Source organism: Geotrypetes seraphini, chromosome 3 (genome assembly GCF_902459505.1).
Source record: "Geotrypetes seraphini chromosome 3, aGeoSer1.1, whole genome shotgun sequence".
Taxonomy (NCBI): domain Eukaryota; kingdom Metazoa; phylum Chordata; class Amphibia; order Gymnophiona; family Dermophiidae; genus Geotrypetes; species Geotrypetes seraphini.
Window position 1 is genome coordinate 74,373,908 of NC_047086.1, and position 22,316 is coordinate 74,396,223.

The 22,316-nt window shown below is 40.2% G+C and overlaps 1 protein-coding gene across 1 annotated transcript in view; it reads left to right on the forward strand.

The window, feature by feature from the left end:
- The window catches only part of CSMD1 (CUB and Sushi multiple domains 1), a 2,397,241-nt gene that overhangs the window by 2,372,069 nt on the left and 2,856 nt on the right, over nt 1-22,316 (forward strand). The window contains exon 69 of the mRNA XM_033936341.1: nt 14,411-14,543. Coding sequence (XP_033792232.1) covers nt 14,411-14,543 — 133 coding nt within the window. The remainder of the gene's footprint in view (nt 1-14,410; nt 14,544-22,316) is intronic.

The window sequence follows — 22,316 nt, forward strand, 5'->3', positions numbered from 1 at the left end:
CCTCTGTGACCACTTCCTGTTCTGAGTCTGGCCTTCTGGGAGCTGTAGTTTCTTAACTCCTGGGTTCCTTTGAGCCTTAATAGCTCCTTGGCAGTTACTGTCTGACTCATCAGGGTTAAACCAAGGGAAGTCAGCGCTTTCATAATCCGCAGGGCCAACCTGGTCAGCTCTCCTGCATCGGGGTTTACTGATCCTCTTCCCTAATTCTGTGTCAAAGCTAGGAAGAGAGCTAGATTTGTCACAAGTTCTAATGGAAAGACTGCATCGTCTACTGTAATTCTCAGAGTGTATTGTGGGTTAGTTGAGGGTCCTAGCCAAAGGAATTTGTTTTTATTCTTATTTAGTTTGAGGCGGTGGGTTTAGGTCCAGTTTTCTATGATGTGGACACATTTCTTGACCATGTTGATGGTATTGACTAATTTAGCCATTACGAGTATTATGATCGTTATGTCATCCGCTTAGGTAAAATGTTTTATTTGTGCAAGATCTAGGTTGACTCCCAAGGATTGCATTAGGAGGTTGAAAACTGATGGTGAGAGTAGGGATCCTGCTGGGAGGGTGCTAGCTATCAAATAATTCACCATCCTTACATACAGCATAGTGCCAAGTAGTTAGGAAGTCTTGGAACCAGGAAAGGACTGGGCTGCTAAATCTAAAATCACTGAAGATCTCAGATATTTGATCAAAGTCTACTAGTTCAAATGCGCTGCTTCGGTCAAACTGGATTACAATTGTGCTGTGACCCTTGCTTAGTATAGGCATTTTACTTTCCATCATAACAGTGTCAATGAAAATAAAATAGGAATATATATAATTTGCATGATATCATACACTATTGTTAGTATTATTACATTACATTACATTAGGGGATTTCTATTCCGCCTGTGCCTTGCGGTTCTAGGCGGATTACAATATAGAAGATGTCTGGTCAATTCCAGAGAATTACATTACAGGATAAGAGTAGATTTCAGGAATAGTAGAATTATGATACAACAGTTTAACAGAATGGTACATAACACAGAGGATATTATCACAAAGCTATGTATTTTCATCATGCTCAGCATTGAGATTTGCTGTAATATCTTGACCAATCATATGCTCCTAAAGCTAGGTATTGTTTTGCTTATGTACAAAATATAACTGATTTCTGACTCAATCCTATTCAATTAAGTGAGAGAATTTTTTTCTATTTAAATATTGGGTTTCAGATGCATTTCAAATTAAGTCATAACTGTAAACTCAAATGAGCCAGCATCTGGAGCAAAACAGAAATTACTGATATCAGTATTCATATTTCCAAATGAGGTTGGAAATTGATTTGTAACAACAATAAAAAAAAAAGTTTAATAAAATTGCAATCTGTATAGGATGTATGTACTTTACTGGGAAAAAATTGATTAGACCATTAAGCGAAATGAATTTATGAATTATGAGGCAAGTTTTATTCATGACATGCAAAATGAAAAACACTTTTATGGTACAAAATTGCTGCATTTTCTACCACTGTTATAATGATAATCATTGCATCTAGTAATAATATAATTGGTTTAGGTGATTCTTCCTTCTTTGTGGCACTAGGCCTGATTTACAAAGTGATATTTTTCTCCCATTCTGTCGCTATGGGAAAACAATGCCCTGGTATACAAGATCAATAAAAATAATTTTATCATCTTGTAGAATTACAATCAAAATTCGATTATGGAGAGCTTTGTTATTAATTGATGTAAAGAAACAAAGAACTTTAGGCGTTGCCGTTTGGGTGCTTCCATATGGATGCCATTATAATGTATAGGTGATTATAAATATATATACTGCTACAAACTAATCCACTCATGTAAAGTTGAGAGTCCACTCAAATGGAAGAAAAGCCACAGGTTTTATCGGCAGAGCTCAAGCTCTAACCACCACCACCACATCATTGGCAAAAACTTCCAGAAAGTGACAATCCGCTATTGAGGTTGAAATTGTTGAGTACTGAGATATTTTGCAACTAAAACAACTGTGTTCTAAATGTATAAAGCAGTCTGATATATACTTCTCCCTCCGTATTCGTGGTGGATACGGGTGGAACATAGCCGCAAATACAGAAAAATCGCAAATAACTTTTTATATGTTATGCGCAGTTTTATGTAAACGCCATCGTTTTTAATATTGAAACCGCAAATAACTTTTCAACTGTTATTCGCGGGGGGTTTTAAAAAGCCACTATTATTACTATTTGTGGTGGTGGGAGGGGGAGCAAGAGTTTAAATCCAAATTTATGTACCCCATTAAACCAAACAACGGAAAAAAAAGAGAACCTAAACAAAGACAACAATTCCTGAACCTAATGGTAGTGAATGCTGAAAGCTGGAGAGAACGGCTCTCGCTAAGTTTCTAGACCGATCTCTCCTGACTCCCCCCCCCCCGTGTGGTGTAGTGGTGCGTGCCAAAGCGCACTCACCGCATTTTGGTGCTGCACGAGAAGACGAGAAATGTTTGGTTTTCTCCTTGTCACGCCAAATCACTTACAGTGCTGGGAAGCGTAAAGGCAAGGTTTGTTAGCGCAGCAAAAAAACATAGCTACCCCCCCCAACCCCAAGTCTGACAGGATATCGGATGATCAGGAAGCGGGGGGGAGGGGATGGCAGGACCCCACCACTTGCACCCGCTATCCACAGTGACTGACCTGGGTGTCTGCCTGTGTTGGAGTTGCTGGGAAGCAGCCATTTTGAGGGTGAAAGATTTTAAGCAGCGATTTTGTGGGAGAAAGCCTGGAAACAGCGATTTTCAGAGTGAATGTTGGTAAGCGCTAAACTTTTTTATCGGCATCGGGGGAAGTGTTGGACTCTCCTCATTGGATGACAGGCACAATCATTGCAAAATAGGTGCAACATTGGGTGCAATGATTGTGCCTGTCATCCAATGAGGAGAGTCCAACACTTCCCCCGATGCTGATGTGGAGGGGCAGGATTGGCTATTCTCCCTTTGAAAACTGAGACGCTGAGGTTACAGCGCTTAGGACACTGGTGAAATCGTAAGCACAACGCTGTAGTAAGTACACTATCTGCTCTTACCACAACCTCTGGCAATGCATTCCAGAGTGAAAAAAATATTTCCTCCTATTGGTTTTAAAAGTATTTCCCTGTAACTTCATTGAGTCTTTGTACTTTTTGAGAATGAAAAATCGATCCACTTGTACCCATTCTACTCCACTCAGGATTTTGTAGACTTCAATCATATTTCCCCCTCAGCTGTCTCTTTTCCAAGCTGAAGAGCTCTATCCTTTTTAGTCTTTCCTCATCTTAGTTCTAGTGTTTTGGGAAAGAATAAACAAGGATTCACATCTACCCATTCTACTCCACTTACCCCCTCTTTTATAAAGGCGTGCTAAGCGTCTTAGCGCAATAACTGATTTAGTGCACGCTAAACTCTAATGCGCCTATTATAATCTATGGATGCGTTAGCGTTTAGCGTGTGCTAAATTGGTGCCTTTGTAAAAGGACCCCTTAGTATTTTATAGATCTCTATCATATCTCCCCTGAGCCTTCTCTTCTGCAAGCTAAATAGCTTTAGCCTAGTGGTTAGTGCAGCAACTTGAGGATGTGGTTTAATTCCCACTGCATCCCCTTGTGATTCTGTGCAAGTCACTTAACACTTCATTGCACCAGGTACAAACTGAGTATCTGTATATATAATATGCAAACTGCTTTGATTGTAGCCACAGAAAGGTGGGATATCAAGTCCCTTTCCTTATAGGGAAGTCATCCCATCCCTTTTATCATTTTCATTGTCCTTCTCTTTACCTTTTCTAATGTACCTATATCTTTTTGAGATGTGATGACCAGAATTGCACACAGCATTCAAGGTGTGGTCACACCATGAAGTGATACAAAGGCATTATGACATTCTCAATTTTGTTTTCAATTCCTTTCCTGATAATTCCTAACATCCAATTTGTTGCTGAACACTGAGCACTGATTATACCTAGATCCTTTTCCTGGGCAGTGACTCCTTAAGTGGAACTTTGTATCACATGGCTATAATTCAGGGTCCCACATGCATCACTTTGTCTTTGCTCACTGCTTCTTTTTCATGCACAGAAGTTCTCAGGTTTTTGCAGTCCACATGTATGATCCTACATTTATTATCATTAAGTCTTAGCTGCCAAATTCTGGACCATTTTTCAAGATTTCTGGGTCACCCCTCATGTTATCTATATTATCAGGGGTATCTTTTGCAGATTTGGGTATCATCCGCAAAGAGGCAAACCTTACCAGACAGCCCTTCAGCAATATCGCTTACAAAAATGTTTTTAAAAATCCAACCCAAGAACCGACCTTGCAGCAAATCACTGATAACATCCCTTCCCTCAGGGTGAGATCCATTTACCACTACCATTTGTCGCCTTCCACTCAACCAGTTTCTAGTCCATTCAATCACTTTAGGCCCATACTGAAGGCACTCATTATTTATTAGTTATCTATGAGGATCCATCTCAAAAATCATTGCAAAAATCTAAATTCACTGTCCGTCTATTCAACTCTCTGGACACCCAAAGAAATTAATCAAATTTGTCTGACAAGACCTGTCTTTAGTGAAACCATGTTGCCTCGGTGCTATAATTCATTGGATTCAAAAACTTTACTATTCTCTGTTGTAAAGGCATTTCCACTAATTTACTTACCACATAAGTCAGATATGCCATCTTGTTGTTCACAACCTCTTCCTTACTTCCATTTTCTTGGAGAGGGTCCACATCTGCCCTTCTTCAAACCTGCAGTAATCTGGACTTGCTAACTGATTAGCATTGGAACACCAACTCCTAAGACATGTTCCTTCCTCAAAAAAAAAAAAATAAATAAAAATTTTTAGAGTTTAGGTAGCACACGTCGATTGGGAACTTACTTCAGGATGCCTTTTAAGCTATGGTACTAGCACTTACCACAGCTTAGTAAAAGGAATCCTAAAAAAAATCTACGAGTTCATAGTATATTCAGTTGATTAATAGTGACAAACACAATCAATATACTAAGCATCAAAGAAAGGGGAATAGAGGTATTTTTCGACTATAGACATTGTAGAAGCCAAGTTTAAACAATCTTTTTAGAATAACATAAATATTTTACAAACTTGTTAATAAAGACTAAGGTCACATTACAGATTCAATCAATCTTGATATTGGTATTAGAATCTTTATTATTTTAGTATGCTTTAATGATTTATGAACATAAGCTGAATATCATTTTATGTCTGCTAGTTATGCATGCATACTTAGCACTTTGCAGAGAATACGTGCAAACACCAACCTCAATCCAACTTTGTCTCTAGGAATGTCTGCTTTATATGTGATTAAAAGTACATGCAGGATCTCACGGTTCATAGACAACGGCGCGAAAGACAAAAGCGCGCGCCGACAATTGAGCACAGCGTGCGCCGCCGCGCCACTCTAAATTACAGTTTTTAGGTGCTCCGACAGTGGGTTTGTTGGGGAACCCCCCCAGTTTACTTAATAGACATCGCGCCGGCGTTATGGGGGGTTTGGGGGGTTGTAACCCTCCACATTTTACTGTAAACTGAACTTTTTTCCTAAAAACAGGGAAAAAGTGAAGTTTACAGTAAAATGTGGGGGGTTACAACCCCCCACACCTCCCACAACGCCCCCACAATGCAGCGCAATGTCTATTAAGTAAAGTGGGGGGGTTCCCCCCACGCCCCCCCCGTCGGAGCACTAAAAACAGTAATTTAGAGCGGCTCAGCGGCGCGCGCTGCGCTCAATTGTCTGGGCGCGCCTTTGTCCCGGCGCGCTTTTGACCTGACACCGGATCTCACTCACTGTGTTTACTTTTATTAATGTAGATATACTAAGAAAGGTGAGGTTACCTAACAATACTTATCATGAAGAAAACAAGTCTTAACGGTAGCATGATTATTAGTTTAAAATACTTGGAAGTTAAGATGCAGATTGGATGTACATTGTTTACACTGAATGATATACAACAAAAATGTTATAGAATTGAGCATTTTTAAAAGGAAATTATCAGTGTGGGCTTTGGTTAAAATGTGTTATTTTACTGTTAATCCCATTTATTAGCAACTAGGTGTTATTGCATAAAATAGAATCTGTGCTAAAAAAAAAAAAAAGACAAGTTAGTGGTTCACTAACACACAGAGTGGAGGAGTGGCCTAGTGGTTAGAGCAGCTGGCTCAATACCCTGAGGTTGTGAGTTCAATTCCCACTGTAGCTCATTGTGACTCAGTCAGTAGAAGGCAGGTCTTCAGGAAAGCCAGGGTTCAGATCATGCAACTCCTTCTAATGACACTTGTGATCTTACCCAAGTTACTTTGCCCTCCATTGTTTTAGGTAAGACAGAGAAACCTGCACCTGCTTATAACTCATCCTGAGATCAGATTTTGAAAAGTAATTAAATCTGAAATCCAAACCACTGAGTAGGATACGTTACAACAGTCAGAAAATAGAGTCCAGTGAGCAGAGGTTAAAAAGAATTATGAAACCTATGGTATGAAAGCGTGGGTGGTGATCAGGCATGGAGACTTCACAGCACCCAGTGTAAACCAGAAGTAAAATTTGAATTATGAACCAAAAAATACGAACCAAAAGTATGTTGTTCTACAGATCTGGGGCTTGATATTCAGTGCTATTTAGCCAGCCAGGAACAGCTCCCGGCTGGCTGCATAGCACATAGCCAGCTATCAAGCGATATTCAGTGGGAAATAGTTATCATTTGCCGGTGACCAGCTATGGAATAGCCAGTCATCACCAATAATCAGTGGCTTGCCAGCTAAGTTCAGCGGCCAGACAGAGCCGCTTAAAAGGGTGACCTATCTTTGGTCATTAAGACTTAGCTGGCTAGCCACTGAATATTGGCCTAGCTGGCTATGTCTCGCCTGGCCAAAAATAGACCTGAAAATCAATGCCATATGTTTAGGTTTATTTAAACTTTATATACCACTTTCACTGTCAAATGCCTACATTGAATTTCCAGTATCACCGCTTACAGATTACTGGCGATCTCCCATGTTCCAGAGCTTATCTATTCTCAGAGTGAAAAAAATATTTCCGTCTATTGGCTTTAAAAGTATTTCCCTGTAGCTTCATTGAATGTCCCCTAGTCCATGTAATTTTTGATTGTGATCAATCAAATCAGATGCATTGGATAGGACCAGTGAAATGAGAATCACTGATTTATTCTGATCAACATAAAAATGGTGACACTTATCAGTGTCACCTCAGTGGAATAATTCCTATGAAATCCTTTCTGGTAGGGAGGAAGTATATTAGAATTTTCTAGGACATCCGAAAGTTGATCTGAAAGCATGCTTGGAAGTTATACTGTTCGGGACCCACAGTGAAACATATCCTTTGATATATTTTTTAAACTCTGCGGACTGGATTTTTTATTTTTTTATTTTTTTTTACTAGAAGGTGTGTGCTGCTCAATTAGCTCCTTCTAGGTAGGTTCCAATTAGTTCCTTTTTATTTATCTATTTCTATTCTATTAGATATTACGGTATGTTATTAATTCTATTTGCTGTGATTCTTTGATTGTATTTGACAGATTCTTTTCTAAAAAGCTAGCACCACCAATGACATAGAGGGCCATTTTTAATATGTCATCCAAATCCGAGTTTGGACGTTTTACAGAATATGCACAAAATTCCAATACCAAACATACCCATTTTCAAAACTGCAAAACCTCTATCTTGTTTTTTCCCCCAAAATGGCCATTTTACAGATATGTGTCTATCTATTTGAACAATTTTTGGAAAAAAAAAAAACCCCTGAAGACATTCAAAAGAAAAACGCACAAAACAAGCCATTGGGTTGTAAAAGGAGGCAGCATTTTTAGTAGACTAGTCACACAGACATCCCAGCAGTGCTATGGGGTACCCTAAGGGGCACTGCGGTGAACTTCATGTAAAAAGGCCCAGGTACACATCCCACCATGAACCACTTATAGTGTCTGGTAAACCTTCCAAAACCCGTCCAAACCTACCAGACCCAACTGTACACCTCTCCAATAGCCCTTATGCCTGCAAGTGTCACCTGTGCATAGGTACAGTGGGATTCAGGTGGGTTTTGGAATGCTCACAGGTTCTACCATAAGGGGGTTCACAGTCATATGCGCGCGGGACAAAGCCGCGCCGACATTAGAGAGCAGACAATTGAGCGCAAGAGTCCAGCGCGCCACTGTAAAAATTTATATTAAAGAGCTCTGACAGGGCTGTGTGAGGAGGGCACCACTCCCCCCCCAGTTTACTTAATAGTGTTCACGCTGCCGTTGAAGGTGGTTTTAGGAGGTTGTAACCCCCCATTATAGAGGAAACTTAACTTTTTCCCTATTTTGTAGGGGAAAAGTTAAGTTTTCTGTATAATGTGGGGGTTTACACCCTCCACACACCCCCAACGGCAGCATGAATACTATTAAGTAAAGTGGGTTCCCCCCCCCCATCAGAGCTCTTTAAAATAAACTTTTACAGAGGCACGCTGAAGTCTTGCGCGCAATTGTCTGCTCTCTATTGTCGGTGCGGCTTTATCCGTCGCGCTTTTGTCCCATCACCCATAAGGGTGGTAGTTAGAGTGTGATATGGGCCTGAATCCTCCTCTCTATGGCTGACTTCTCCATCCACTAGGCTACTCCAGGAACCTGTTTGCTGCTGTACTAGCACTGGCCATAACGTTTGAAGCTGCCATAAAGCAGATATGTACTGTTTCATTCACCTCTTCGTAGGGTGGGCAGGAGTCACTGACCACTGGAGAAGTGTGGGAGTCAAGTTTACATCCCTTCAGTGCTCATTTGGTCAGTTTGGGCACCTTTTTGGCACTTATTCATTATTAAAACAGGTCTAGCCCCAAACATCTCAATTGGGCCCTGGATGTATTCTTAAATGTTCAGTTATTGCAGAAAAATGTCCAAGTTTATATACCGCATCATCTCCACGGAAGTAGAGCTCGACACGGTTTACAAGAACTTAAAAATGAGAAAGGGTAGGAAAAGGTTTACATAAGTTTATAAATCGAGTGGAAAAGTAAGGGAAAAGAAATTACATGTTAGAGAAGAGCCAGGTTTTTAGTTGCTTGCGGAATAAATGGAGGGAGCTCAGGTTCCGCAACGGGATAGTAAGGTCATTCCAGAGACCTGTGATTTTGAAAAGAAGTGATTTTCCCAGTTTACCTGCGTGGAGAATACCATGTAGGGAGGGGAAGGATAGTTTTAATTTATGGGCGGTCCTGGTGGAGTCAGGGCACGAGGAGTTGAAAAAAAGTGGGATTAGGGAAGGAAGGATGCCGTGAATAATCTTAAAAGCCAGACAAGAGCATTTGAATTGCACTCTGGAAATCACTGGGAGCCAATGAAGATTGGCCAGGAGTGGGGAGACGTGGTCAGATTTATGTTTTGCAAAAATCAGCTTGGTTGCCGTGTTCTGAATAAGCTGGAGTCTTTGGAGGCTTTTTTTTGTTAAGCATAGGTAAATGGCATTACAATAGTCAAGTTTGGAGAGGATGATGGATTGGACAAGGACGGCGAAATGTTTTTGGCGGAAGAAGGGTCTTGCTTTCCTTAGCATGTTGAGGCTGAAAAAGCATGATTTTGTCAAGGAGTTGAGGTGGTCGTTGAGAGAGAGAGAGGAATCGATAATGATGCCAAGGACCTTGCTTGAGAACTCAAGGTGTAAGGCAGTGCCTGAGGGACTGTTCTAGTCCTACCCATACCACGCCTCCAACATGCCCCCTTGAGATTTAGACATACTGCAGACAGGCACCTTAGAAATCCATCTAAAAAAAAACAGGTTTTGAAAATAGCAAATTGGAAGGACCCCTTTGTGCCATATTTTCGATGTTTTTTTGTTTTTTTTTTAAAATGAGGCCCATACTGACTTGGACAACCTTATTCTGAGTTTAATGTCCTTTTCTAAAATGCTAATCAAAAGTTTTTAGGGAAGACAGAAAACCACATACATCTTGGAATCCATTAAGATCAGTTTCCTTACAGCTCTGGAAGTATTTTGAGGTTTTCTGAAACAAAATTCGGACAATAGAATAAATATCTATGACCTCAAATTCTACGCAGTTCATTCCAAAGCTATGCGTATTTCCTTTCAGAAACTTAGTAAGCACTTCAAGGTCTCAGTTTTGGATACTCGATTGTCTCAATAAAAACCCACTATTATTTCATGGCATTTCTTAAAAGAAAGAGTCCTACAAAATCCCTCAGAACAGTTCTTTTGTTTATTTATGTCACTGTGTTGTTACTGTTGGCTTACTAGGTCTATATCATCATCCAAAATTCAATTATAGCTGGGATCCACTGGGTACAAATGAACTTTTTGCATTGCCAGGTTTCAGATCCAGCAATACAATTCACTTGTGCAGGGAATATGTTTTCCAAAACACAAACGTTAGAGTATTATTGCCTTTGATCTAGACAACGGGTTTAAATGTGGTTCTGTTTTGCTTTCCCTCATGACTTCGTATGTCTAATTAAGAGATGTTTAGTGGTTGCACACGCTTGGAATTCAGATAATAGCATTCATATCTGTTTAACAAGTGTGTTGAATATTCCCTCCGGGTGTCCTTCTTTATTATATAACAATGCTGTCTCATTAATCCTACTGGTGTTATAAACAATTGGTTTTCCTCAGGGACATTGTATTGAGTGAACCTGAAAGTTTTGCTTACAAAGCACTGAAAGCAACTAGTCAGAACATGTCATTGCTCTTATGCCTTGATTATTGCCTCCAGATACCATATTTATATCCAATATTATTATCATTGCACAATAAATGATAGGGTATATATTCAGAGGCACTTACCAGGGTAGGATGGATACCAGCCACTAATTTTTGGTGTAATTATTTGGACAGTGCTGCTGAAAATTGCCACTGATTACTTCAGGGCTATCAGGAGATTGTTGAGATGGTCTAGAAATGGAGCTAGGGCAAAACTGAGAATAAAAAAAAAGTTAGTGGAGATATTCATCCAGATAAAGTTAGGTCAGCAAAGAGACATTATCCCCCAAATTATATACATGGCGCTTTGAGTTGCATGTGCAAATTTGGATATGTGCCCAATTTGTGCATGCAACTTAATTGAATAAATGAACCAATTGGTACCGATAATTAAAGGGCATAGGATGAAGTTAAGAGGTGATAAGCTCAGGAGTAATATAAGGAAATACCTTTTTTTACAAAAAGGGTGACAGATGAGTGGAATAGTTTCCTGGTAGAGACAAAGACTGTGTCTGAATTCAAAAATTCATGGATCTCTAAGGGAGAGGAGGAGATAGTGGAAAAGCAGACTGGATGGAGTGTATGGAGTTCAGTGGTGAATATGTAGAATAAATAATTTTTTTCAATCCCTTAACTTGTTGTTTTCTTTACAAAGCCAAAGACTTAGCAGCACCTTGTAAGAGAGATAAAGGAGCTAAAACGCTTTATTATTCCAATTTATATTTATGCAATTTCAAAAATATACATCCAGTATTTTAAACATTGAATAGCAAGTAGAAATTATTCAAAAATAGAAAAAATAAATGCAATATTTCACTAAACAAAGGAAAAGTATTCTAAACTCAGGTCCAAAATAAGAAGGCAAGATGTAAAAAATAATAATTCAGCTGTCAAAATAGAAGGGGGGAAAAAAAGCAAAGAAGGGGATTATTGCCTAATTTGCATTAAAGAGAGAGCGATACACTGCCACAATCTAGCCCCCTCTTTTATTAAACTGCAATAGCAGTTTCTTGCGCGGGAAGCCACGCTGAATGGCCAGCACTGCTCCTGGCGCTCATTGAGTTCCTATGAGCGTCGGGAGCAGCGCGGACCATTCAGCGCAGCTCCCTGCACTAGAAATTGCTATCACAGTTTCGTAAAAGGAGGCCTAAGTTTAAGATATCACAGGTACATCGTGAACATTAAGAAAAGAACACAATTGTAAGATTTAAAAAAAAAAAAAATACATACTGCTTATTTTGAAATCTAAGTATATATTTACATGGAAACTGAAACAAAAGAGAAGCTCCCAGGGATATCACTTCTGAGCACATAGCAATAAATATTTTTCTGTAATCCTGAGACGTCTCGCAAAGATCTGGAAAGATCCAAATTATTTGACCTAGAAATAAATGCTGGCTTTTACAAAGATGCAGTTGAGGTTTCTTCTGCAGGCCGGCAAGGTAAATGTTCTGACACTCATAGAATTCCTATGAACTTCGGAGTATTTATCTCACTAACCCATGGTGGAAACCTCTACCACTGTTTAGTAAAAGGAGCACAAAATATGCATATGAAAAAAAGTCTCTTGACATGATACCTATCTGAGGGGAAAATGAAAGACACCAAGAGTATCACTCTATTCAATTCCTCTCCATCTTGTTATTCTAGTATACCAGCAACATCTAGGCTATCCATAGAGACCTCTCCAGGAGTTCATGATCTCTCACTCCTACGACTTCCACTGCCAGTGGGTAGATAAAATACTTTGGTCATGGAGGTAATAAGTCTGGTTTGTAACCCACAACATCCTGTAGATATTTACTAAATAGGTCAATAAGTTGCTCTAAAGATTTCCTTGGAAAATTCAATATTCTCAAGTTCAAAGCTCTTGATTTATTCTCAAGAATCTCTATCTTCCTATGGAACAATAACTTGTCTGGCATTCTTATGACCTCCTTTCCTGGGATAACAAGCCAGCATAACAGTCCAAAATGAAACCAGTGTTATTTGTGCCTGTCTAACTACAGTACATGGGGGTGCTTACTAACCTTAATTGAGTCTTCAAAAGCTGATGCTTTGTTAACAAGTCTTACCCCTTCCTCAAAGAGCTCCCCATTCTACCAGGTCCAGAATCAACTCTTCCAAAGTCAAAGTTCTCTCGGGCTCTCCTGAAACCTTCTGTTTGATATCCAGGGTTGAAGAATAAGAACACTGCAATTAACCTCCTCCCTATGTCCCCCAGTGAAACTTCCAAGAAGAACTGGGGACATAGGAACATTTGAGTAGCCTTCCTCTGGACCGACTCCATCTTTTTTATATCTTTTGAAGATGCGGCCTCCAGAATTGCACACAATATTCTAAATGAGGTCTCACCACAGTCATACAGGGGCATCAATACAGTCTTTTTCTTACTGGCCATACCTCTCCCTATGCACCCTAGCATCCTTCTAGCTTTTGCTGTCACCTTTTCATCCTGTTTGGCCACCTTAAGATCATCACATACAATCACACCCGAATCCAACTCTTCTGTCGTGCACATAAGTTCTTCACCCCCTAAACTGTACCGTTCTCTCGGGTTTTTGCAGCCCAAATGCATGACCTTTCATTTCTTAACATTAAAGTTTAGCTGCCAAATTTCAGCCCATTCTTCAAGCTTCAAACTTAGAAGTAGGTATTTTTCTGTTCCTGGGGGAATCACAATTACAAAATAAAAGAGTTAAAAGTGGGATTTGAACCTGGATCCCTTTGTTTAAAGTCCATTGCATTAATCACTAGACTGTCCCTCTGCTCTGCAGAAATGTCCATTCTTCTAAGAATGCTGCCAGATAGACCTCCTTCTCCCTGCTTTTTTGCCATTCTTATCTTGGATGTTCCAGCTTGTAAAATAGCTATTCATGCTGGTAGTTTCCAGCACATGGACATCTATCTCAGGTATTTTCAAACAAGAAATCTTAACACATTTCTTGTTGGAAAATATCTGTGAGATGGACATCCATTTTGGATATTATAACCCGGATGTACCTATTTTGACATGGACGCCATTTTGATAATGCCTTTCATTACCCCACTTTGCAGGAAAGCACCCCAAACTCAAATGATTCTTTAGCTGTTCAGTCAACACATGTAAAAAAGGAAAACTGGAATTTTTCATTACATGAGCTGGGCAGATGTCCAAACTACAGCTGGATTTGACATATTTAGTTAACAATGTACTGTGAGTAGATCAAAGTGATCCCATATTCGATCTACTGGAATCTTACTTGTTATAACTATAGAGAAAGCCTGTAATTCACAGATGGACATTAAGGGCCGAATTCTGTATAGGCGCTGGTATATTCCTAATTTACCGACGTCTTCCTCCAATGCCTAGTGATGCCTATTCTCCGCCAATAACCATGCGTACTTTTCAGGTAGGTATTGCTAGGCATCCTAAGAGGAACTCTTAATTGTTTGTTTGTTTTGATTGGCTGAAAATTGGCTACACATGGATTCCAAAGTTAGACATCACTAAGGTGTCCTTGATTCGGGCACCTAGCAGTGCTTAATGTAGGTGTGCTATACAGAATCTGGCCTTGAATAGATAAGCTCTGTCAAGTAGAGATTGTCTCTGTGGACAGCACTGTTTATGTCTAGCATCACTGTGTAATGTTAAGCAGGACTAAAAATAACAGCTGTCTTCTCTTTGCTATACTTTTAGATTCTCTGAACACAGATTCAGACTCCTCAAATCACTACAATGGCACGAACAGCGGTTCTGTTGCAGCGGCTATCCTGGTGCCATTTTTTGCTCTTATTTTATCAGGGTTCGCATTTTATCTCTACAAGCACAGGTAAATGCTATCTCTTTGGCTACCAAATATATAAAGTTAGAGCCCCGATATTCAGCTGGCAGCGATCAGCTGACCGCCACTGGAGTTAAACCCAGAAATTCAGTGCTGGGCCAGGTCCAGGCACTGGCATTTTCAGGTTTCCAGAGCCCGCTAAAGCATAGCCGGTTAAGTCCAATATTCAGCACATAAGCAGCTATTGATTACTACATAAAAATAGGGCTGACTGTTATGCAGTCCTATCAAGTTTCAAGTTTCTTAAAATTTGATTCTAACGCTTATAATAAAATTTCAAAGTGAATTACATAAAATAAAATAGGGTGATATGGAAACTCAGTTATACTGATGACAAATTCAGAAGACCAACACATGGAAACAAGAGGAAAAGGGGTAGAACTACAATGGTTTCAGAGAGAGGCAACATTAAGGGGTAACATGACAGGTTGGGGAAAGGAAAGCTTGTTCACGGTTAGCATAACCACAGTTTGAATAAGTGCCACTGAAAATTTACGGTTAGCCCTGAGTAAGCAATTTAATCAGCCTGGAGACGTTTCTGGCGAGTTAAATCGCTTTGGATATATCAATCCCTTAATGTGTAATTATTAACTTAATAAGATTTCCAGTATTTTCTGCCTGCCTAAAATATGATCATTTTAGAAATGGTAATGTACTCCCATATATAGGTTTCCTATATGGCATTTTTATTTCAAAGCACTGTTGCCCACTAGTATCATTCCTGCTCTTAGGCGGACTAGATGTCCGCCTATGGGAGCAGCATTTGGGGAGGCATCAAGAGAGCAGCCTCTCCTCACCCCTTCCCTATTCTCTTCCTGATCCCATGTGCAGCGTCTCCCCTTTTCTTGCCCCTACCACTGATGCTCTACCAGTTCCAGGCCAATTGAAAGCCTACTCGGCACCAACATAAGGCTTTTAAATACAGGCTTGCTCTCAAGCACAGCTGCAGTTCACCCTTCCTCCAACAGGAACTCCTGTGTTGGAGGACAGAATATGAAGCATTTGTTTTTAGGAGCCTTGCAAACGCTGTTTTTAACTTCAGCCCTGGTTTAGCAAAAGGGCAGCTGCAGTAGCCATGGGGACAAGGAAAGAAAGATGTTAGACATGGGATGGGGATGGGGATAGGGAAGGTGAGAGAAGATGCTGAACGAGGGGGTAGGAAGTGGAAAGTGAGATGTTGGCCACCTCAGAAGAGGGTAGGGAGAGGAAGTGGGATTTTGGCCACCTAGGTGATGCTGGATACTTGGGAGTAGGATGTGGAGGGGAAGTTGCTGTACTACAGGAGATAGCAGTGGCATAGTAAGGGGAGGCATGGCTGTCAATCAACCACTAGGCACTGCTTATAGAATCATGCCTAGCGGTACCTAAGTGGATGTAGGCGTCGCTAGGCATCCTTGAGGTATATTCTTAATTTACCGATGTCTTATCTTCCTTGGGTGCCAGCACCTCTCCACCTCCATGCCACGCTCGTGCTCGTGGCATGGAGGTGCTCGTGCTCGTACCTCTTTTAAATCTTCATCAGTGTAAGCAACTACTTTAGCCTGCTGCTCGCACCGGCCTGGCTCCCTCTGAAATCACTTCCTGGTCACAAGACCAGGAAGTGACATCATAGGGAAAGCCAGTGCGAGCAGCAAGCCGGAGAAGCTGCTCACGCTGGCAAAGATTTAAAGAGGTATGAGGGTGGGTAGGGAGGGGCACAAGTGTGGCATGGAAGGAGCGGGAGGGGGCGGTAGAGAGGAGGTTGTGGTGGGGGGATTGCCATTGCTCCAGGGTGCTTCCTACCCTCACTACACCACTGGGAGATAGAGCCTTGATTTGCTCCAGGGGAAGGGAAACATGGCTGAAGGTTTACCTATGGTATCAGATACTCTTGTCTCAGCCTGCAGAGAGATAGTCTTTTAAAATAAGTCTATCTAATTATTGCAAAAGCAAAATGATAGGTTTATAAAAAAAAGATTTGGAAGTATTGAATGGAGGAGACTGAACAAAAATGAAATAGTAGGCATTGTAGTCTAGATTACTGAATGAACAGGATCTAAAGTGAATACATGTGGAGCAGCATTTTAGAAAGAGTGTATAGAAGGGAATTCCTACATCCAAGTGAGAACATGTGGAATTCTTATATTATTTTACAAAAGACTCTGTCAAACATATTGTATCTGTAACAGTAAAATGCTTAGATGTAATATTTTTTACGATCCCCAGTATATCAAGAAGTAAATATAAAATAGACGCATGTCCAGTCCCCTCCATGTTCAGAGAGAAAGTAATCAGAGATAGTGGGATGTGAGGATAACAAACTTACTTCCCTACCCCCACATAGATATGGGAGCAACTTTTCTAAAACTACTGATCCCAACACTGGTATCCACCCACAGCTGGCCTCTATTTTGATAAAAGTTTCCCTAACCCCGCCCCCTCCTGACAGGACTACAAATAGCACAATGACCCCTCCACACATTACCTGAATCTCTTCAACATCACAATTACCACTCATGTCACATGACCCACCTAATAGTGTGATGACCCCCACCATCAAATGACAAAAAAAGTTTCAGAGTTTTATAAGTTTTTGATATACCACATTAGGCGGGGCATCTATGCAGTTTACAAAATATATTAGTAAGTAGGGTAGATATAAGAGAGGCAAAAATAGAGAAAAGTGGAATTAAATAAATAGATAATTTTCAAGTTTCAAGTTTATTTATAGTTTGATATACCGGCCATCACAAGTATCTGGTCGGTTTACAATAATAAAAATTAAAATATTTAAAATAGCTTTAAAAAAATTATAGATAGAACGGGGGAAGGAAGAAAACAGAACTATAATTTTTGATAGGACAGAGAGAGGATTAGAGGTAAAGTAAGAGGGGTAAACTGTGCAATCAAGCAAGGTAGGACTCAGAATGGGCATAATAACATTAAGTTAGAGAGGTGAATTGATCATTGGTCGATATGGTATAAGATAGTATTGGTGAGGCCTATAAGGGATCTTGGGAAACAAAGAGGAAATAAAATGGCCACCCCAAATCACCCAGACTTTCCCAACAGCATGACACCACCCCCATCACCCAACCCTCCTCAACAGCACAATGACCTCCTCGCCTGATCCTCTTCAGACACATGACAACCCATTATCCATTGTTCCCCAAAAGCATAATGATCCTCTACATCACTCAACCTTTCCTGACACCATAATGACCTCCCCACATCACCCAACCTAACACCTGAAAGCACAGTAATCCCTTCACCACATCAACTGGCACTCCCCAATAAAGACTGCCCCAGGAGGCTTCTACATGGTGATAAGGTAGGCTGCGGACCCTATCATAAAACTGACCTCGCAACAACCCAATTGCTGTATATAATTTAGGTTTATTAGCAATAGACAAAAGTCAGCTTTTCATGGAACAACAAAGTACAGCACATTGAGCCAATGGATACATACAGAGTAGCCACCTTCTGTCTATGGATCCATCCTGAAGCTTAGACCAGCCGGTATGCCACTTATATACTTTTAGTAAAATAGCCTAGCCTAGTTACAGATTATATACTCACTTTCTATTATATAGTCTGAATTTTTATCTCAGAGCCATATTAAAGCATATCATCCAGTATCAAAATCTGACTCCTCTCTATTTCCCTGACAATAATACTAAATTCAGTAATTTCTGAGAGTAGGCCCCCCTCCCCTCCTGAGCTTCATTGTCCTTCATTAGTAGTTTAGATAACTTTTGGTAGGGCATCTTATCTTGAAGTAATGGTACCTGGGCTTATCTTCTTATTCTTGTTTTGGGTTCGTCATCTTCTGGAAAATCCTAAAGTATCCAAGGCTGCTACCGGCAGCAGATAACCAATGTTGTAATAGTCAGCAGATGCTTGCCAGCTTTTTGGGGCAAAGAAGAATCTCTTACAGAGCATATTTTTTCTTCTTGCTAACAGAGAGAAATGATTGTCCAGAAAATAGAATTCACTAGCACAATGTCTCTCTTCAAAATATAACTTTTGGGGGTCTCATAGAGGTCTGCACCTACATTTTCATGAAGGTTTTACTCCTGATTCTCCCTCAATGGGTACATAATTCCCCCTCCCCCCAACCCATACATGCAAACCACTAGAGACTTCAGAGGCTATTTTGAGATCTGACAATCATGAGGAAAGAGATTTTGAGGAAGGAGGTACAGGACCCTAGAAGGCATCAGGGGGAGACTATCATTTGTTGTGCTCAGGACCACAAGTGGAAACCTGCTAGTAAAAGAGTCATTGCTGGGGAGGATAACATGATGGGGGTAAGAATCATTTTACTGTCAGGTGATGGGAATGGTGGGGGGTATTGTGCTTTGGGGTGGGGTTGAATGATATGAGGGAATATTGTGCTATAGGGTGTGCTGCTGGGTGATGTGGAAGTCATTGTGTTGTGAGGAAGGGTCATTGTGGTATCAGGTGAAGTGCAAACATCATTCTGCTGTGAGGTATTAGTAAGAGTTTGGAAGGCTGGTGTTGGGATGGGAACTTGTGAGGGAGGAGGTTGGTCTCATGGGAACTAATAACCATGGGATTTACTTCTGCAACAGACACTTATATATACATCAAAGCAGGTATAAATTGTAGCATCCAAGTTTCCCCATGCAGATGTGGATTCCTAGGTGAAATAGGGAATGCATGTCTTTGTTGTTTTCCCAATCATACCACTTGATTTCCTCACCCTTCTTATAAACTTGTGCCATTTAGATAGTGAACTTCTCCACTTCTGAATGGCCCCTTTTTGGAAATCCAAAGGATTGGGGACAAATATCTGTATTTAGGGTGAATCCAAAGTCCTGAATGACTCAAAAAGTATACTAAGGTCACCCAACAATCACTTCCATACTTATATACCGCATAACCCAAAGTGCTTAGAACCGTATGGTAGAGTAACTGCAACTGGGGACACGCCCCTAAATGCAGCACCCTTAGTCAATCACAGCACTTAAAGGCAATTGGTTATAAGCTAAAATATAATCTGTATAAACTTTTATATTTTTTAATGTTTGTAATCTATATCTGTAATAGTGACTGTAATCTCCAGTCACTATACCAAAGCTTGTACTCTTGGCATGATAAACAAATATTTTTGTTTGTACTTGTGGGCTCTGACCTGTTTCGCTGATTCGGCTTCCTCAGAGAACCCACTTCTCCCTTAAATGCTGAAACAACCAAATGGTCAACTCTTTACCTGTAAAAGACCAAAACTACATTAGAACAATATGTCATACTTGCTCAAAACTAACTCCCGACACTGCTGGAGAGTACTTCACGTTCTTTTCATCTTACTTCCTGTTCCTGTGCATAACCCAACCCCGTGGTCTATGTATCCCTATCTAAGTCAGATTGAGTGATGCAATGTTAATGGAGAAATGCCCACTACTGAACCTAACAGTTGAGGCCAAGCGGGGACACCGTCTGCCAATGGTAGATCCATGCTTGCTCCTTCTTCCATAAGTAAGCTTGCACATTGCCGCCACACACAAACACCGGGCGTTCAAGTACCAGAAACTACAAATCATCCCAGTGTGCAATTTCTCCTGCCAGTGCTCTGATAAAGGAGCTGCAAGTTCTCCCTGGCGGATCTTGCTCAAATGTTCCATGATCCTAGTACATATACTCCTGGTAATGTGCCCAATGTAAAACAGCTGGCATGGGCACACAATCAAGTAAAGCACTCCCACAGAATCACAATTGGTCTTATACTGCAAATCGTGTGTATGTCCCAACCGCAGATGTGTGACTCTGTTTGTGACTATAGTATACTTGTATATTGTACAATGTCCACATTGTCCATGCCCTTTCAATTGATTTCCTATCTGAGCAATACAAGTGGTGAAGTGAGAATGAGTCACAAATTTGTGCAAATTTTTCCCTGTAGAATAAACAAACCGAGATAAGTTATGAAACTGCTCATGAGTCTACAGTAAACACCAATGCTTCTGGGTTGAGTTTTGCATAGGAACAGGAAGTGAGATGAAAAGAACGTGAAGTGCTCTCCAGCAGCGTCAGGAGTTAATTTTGAGCAAGTATGATATATTGTTCTAAAGTAGTTTTGGTCTTTTACAGGTAAAGAGTTGACCACTTGGTTGTTTCAACATTTAAGGGAGGAGTGGGTTCTCTGAGGAAGCCGTCTCGGCGAAACGCGTCAGAGCCCGCAAGTACAAACAAAAGTATTTGTTCATCATGCCAAAAGTACAAGCTTTGGTATAGTGACTGGAGAATATAGAGTAAAAATATAGAAAAATATAAAAGTTTATACAGAATATATGATAGCTTATAACCAATTGCTTTTAAGTGCTGCGATTGACCAAGGGTGCCACATTTAAGGGCATGTCCCCGGTTGTGGTTACTCTATCATACAGTTCTGAGCACTTTGGGTTATGTGGTATATAAGTATGGAAGTGATTTTGGGTGACCTGGGTATACTTTTTCAGCCCTTTTTGGAAATGGCATGTAAACATCTGGGCTTGACCAGATTTTGAATGCTGCCATTTAGACATGGGGATGTTTCTAAAATTAAGGCCATAGTAGAGAGGATCCAAGAGGTGGCAGAGGCACTGAGGGGGAAAACAGTGGTGAAAGTAAAACAGGAACAAGAGAACAGAGGTAGCTGGACCAGTGTTTCAGTGAAGATATGAAGCTGTTAGTAAATCAACTGAAGACTGAAAACTTTTGAAATGACTGAAACAGAAGGCTGATGCCATATGTCAGATCATAATTACTTATTTTATTTTGACTTAAAAAGTGTGTGAAAAATTGCTTTATTAAACATGTAGCAAAACAGTTATTTAATTGTGGACTAGATAGAATAATAATGGTCCCCAAAGACATAAGACCTGATTCATTAAGGATTTTCTCACATTGTTTATGGGGGAAAAAGGCGTAGTTCATCAATCACATAAAAGTCGGGGGATGGGGATGTTTAATATATAAGTACCTACAGAGGGTATTTATTAAGGTGCGGTATAAGGTAGCATTTCACCACACCTTAATTTACTATAGAAGTTACTAACCTGTGAGATCTCAGTATCGTAAGTTACTGTCTTCAATTCACAAAAAAATTCACAAGCTATGTTCATTTCTACTACCACTTGATGCTCCTGTGAGACAAATTAAAGGAAGATTCCTCCCTAAACCTTTCTTCCTCCCAAGTAGACCTTCCCAAGATCCTCTACCACTCCCAGGGGCACCTACATTCTTAGGGAAGAGTTTATACTTGAGAGCGGGAAGCTCTTGGAGAGCTTATGTTCCAGAAAAATCTATTCAGGGAGTATCATGTTCAGGGGAGATGATCTTCCAAAGGGGTCATAGTTGGATGAGGGCAATGGGGAGAAGTCTCAGAAGTAGGACTCAAAAAGGGGTTTGCCAATGCCACTTTAAAGTTTTTCGAGGATCATCAGACCGTTAACATTCTATTGGCAATATTTCTGCAGGAATAACATAGCTTACAGTTTATATATAGGTATGAGATATTTTGTGTGTATTTGCATGCTTTGCATATCATTACTATATTACTCATGTTACTGTGCTTTTTAGCACGTTAAAAGAAATAATGTACATTAGGGTTGTAATGAACTTTAATAACTACCCCCATCAATTAACCTAGATTAGAATTTTGTTGGAATCTAAATTTCATCTTCTATAAATATTTTTGAATACTGTATAATTTTTTAGTGTCTTTTCAAATGCAATGCTTATGAAGGCATGAAAGAGTAGCCCAGTGGTTAGAGTGGT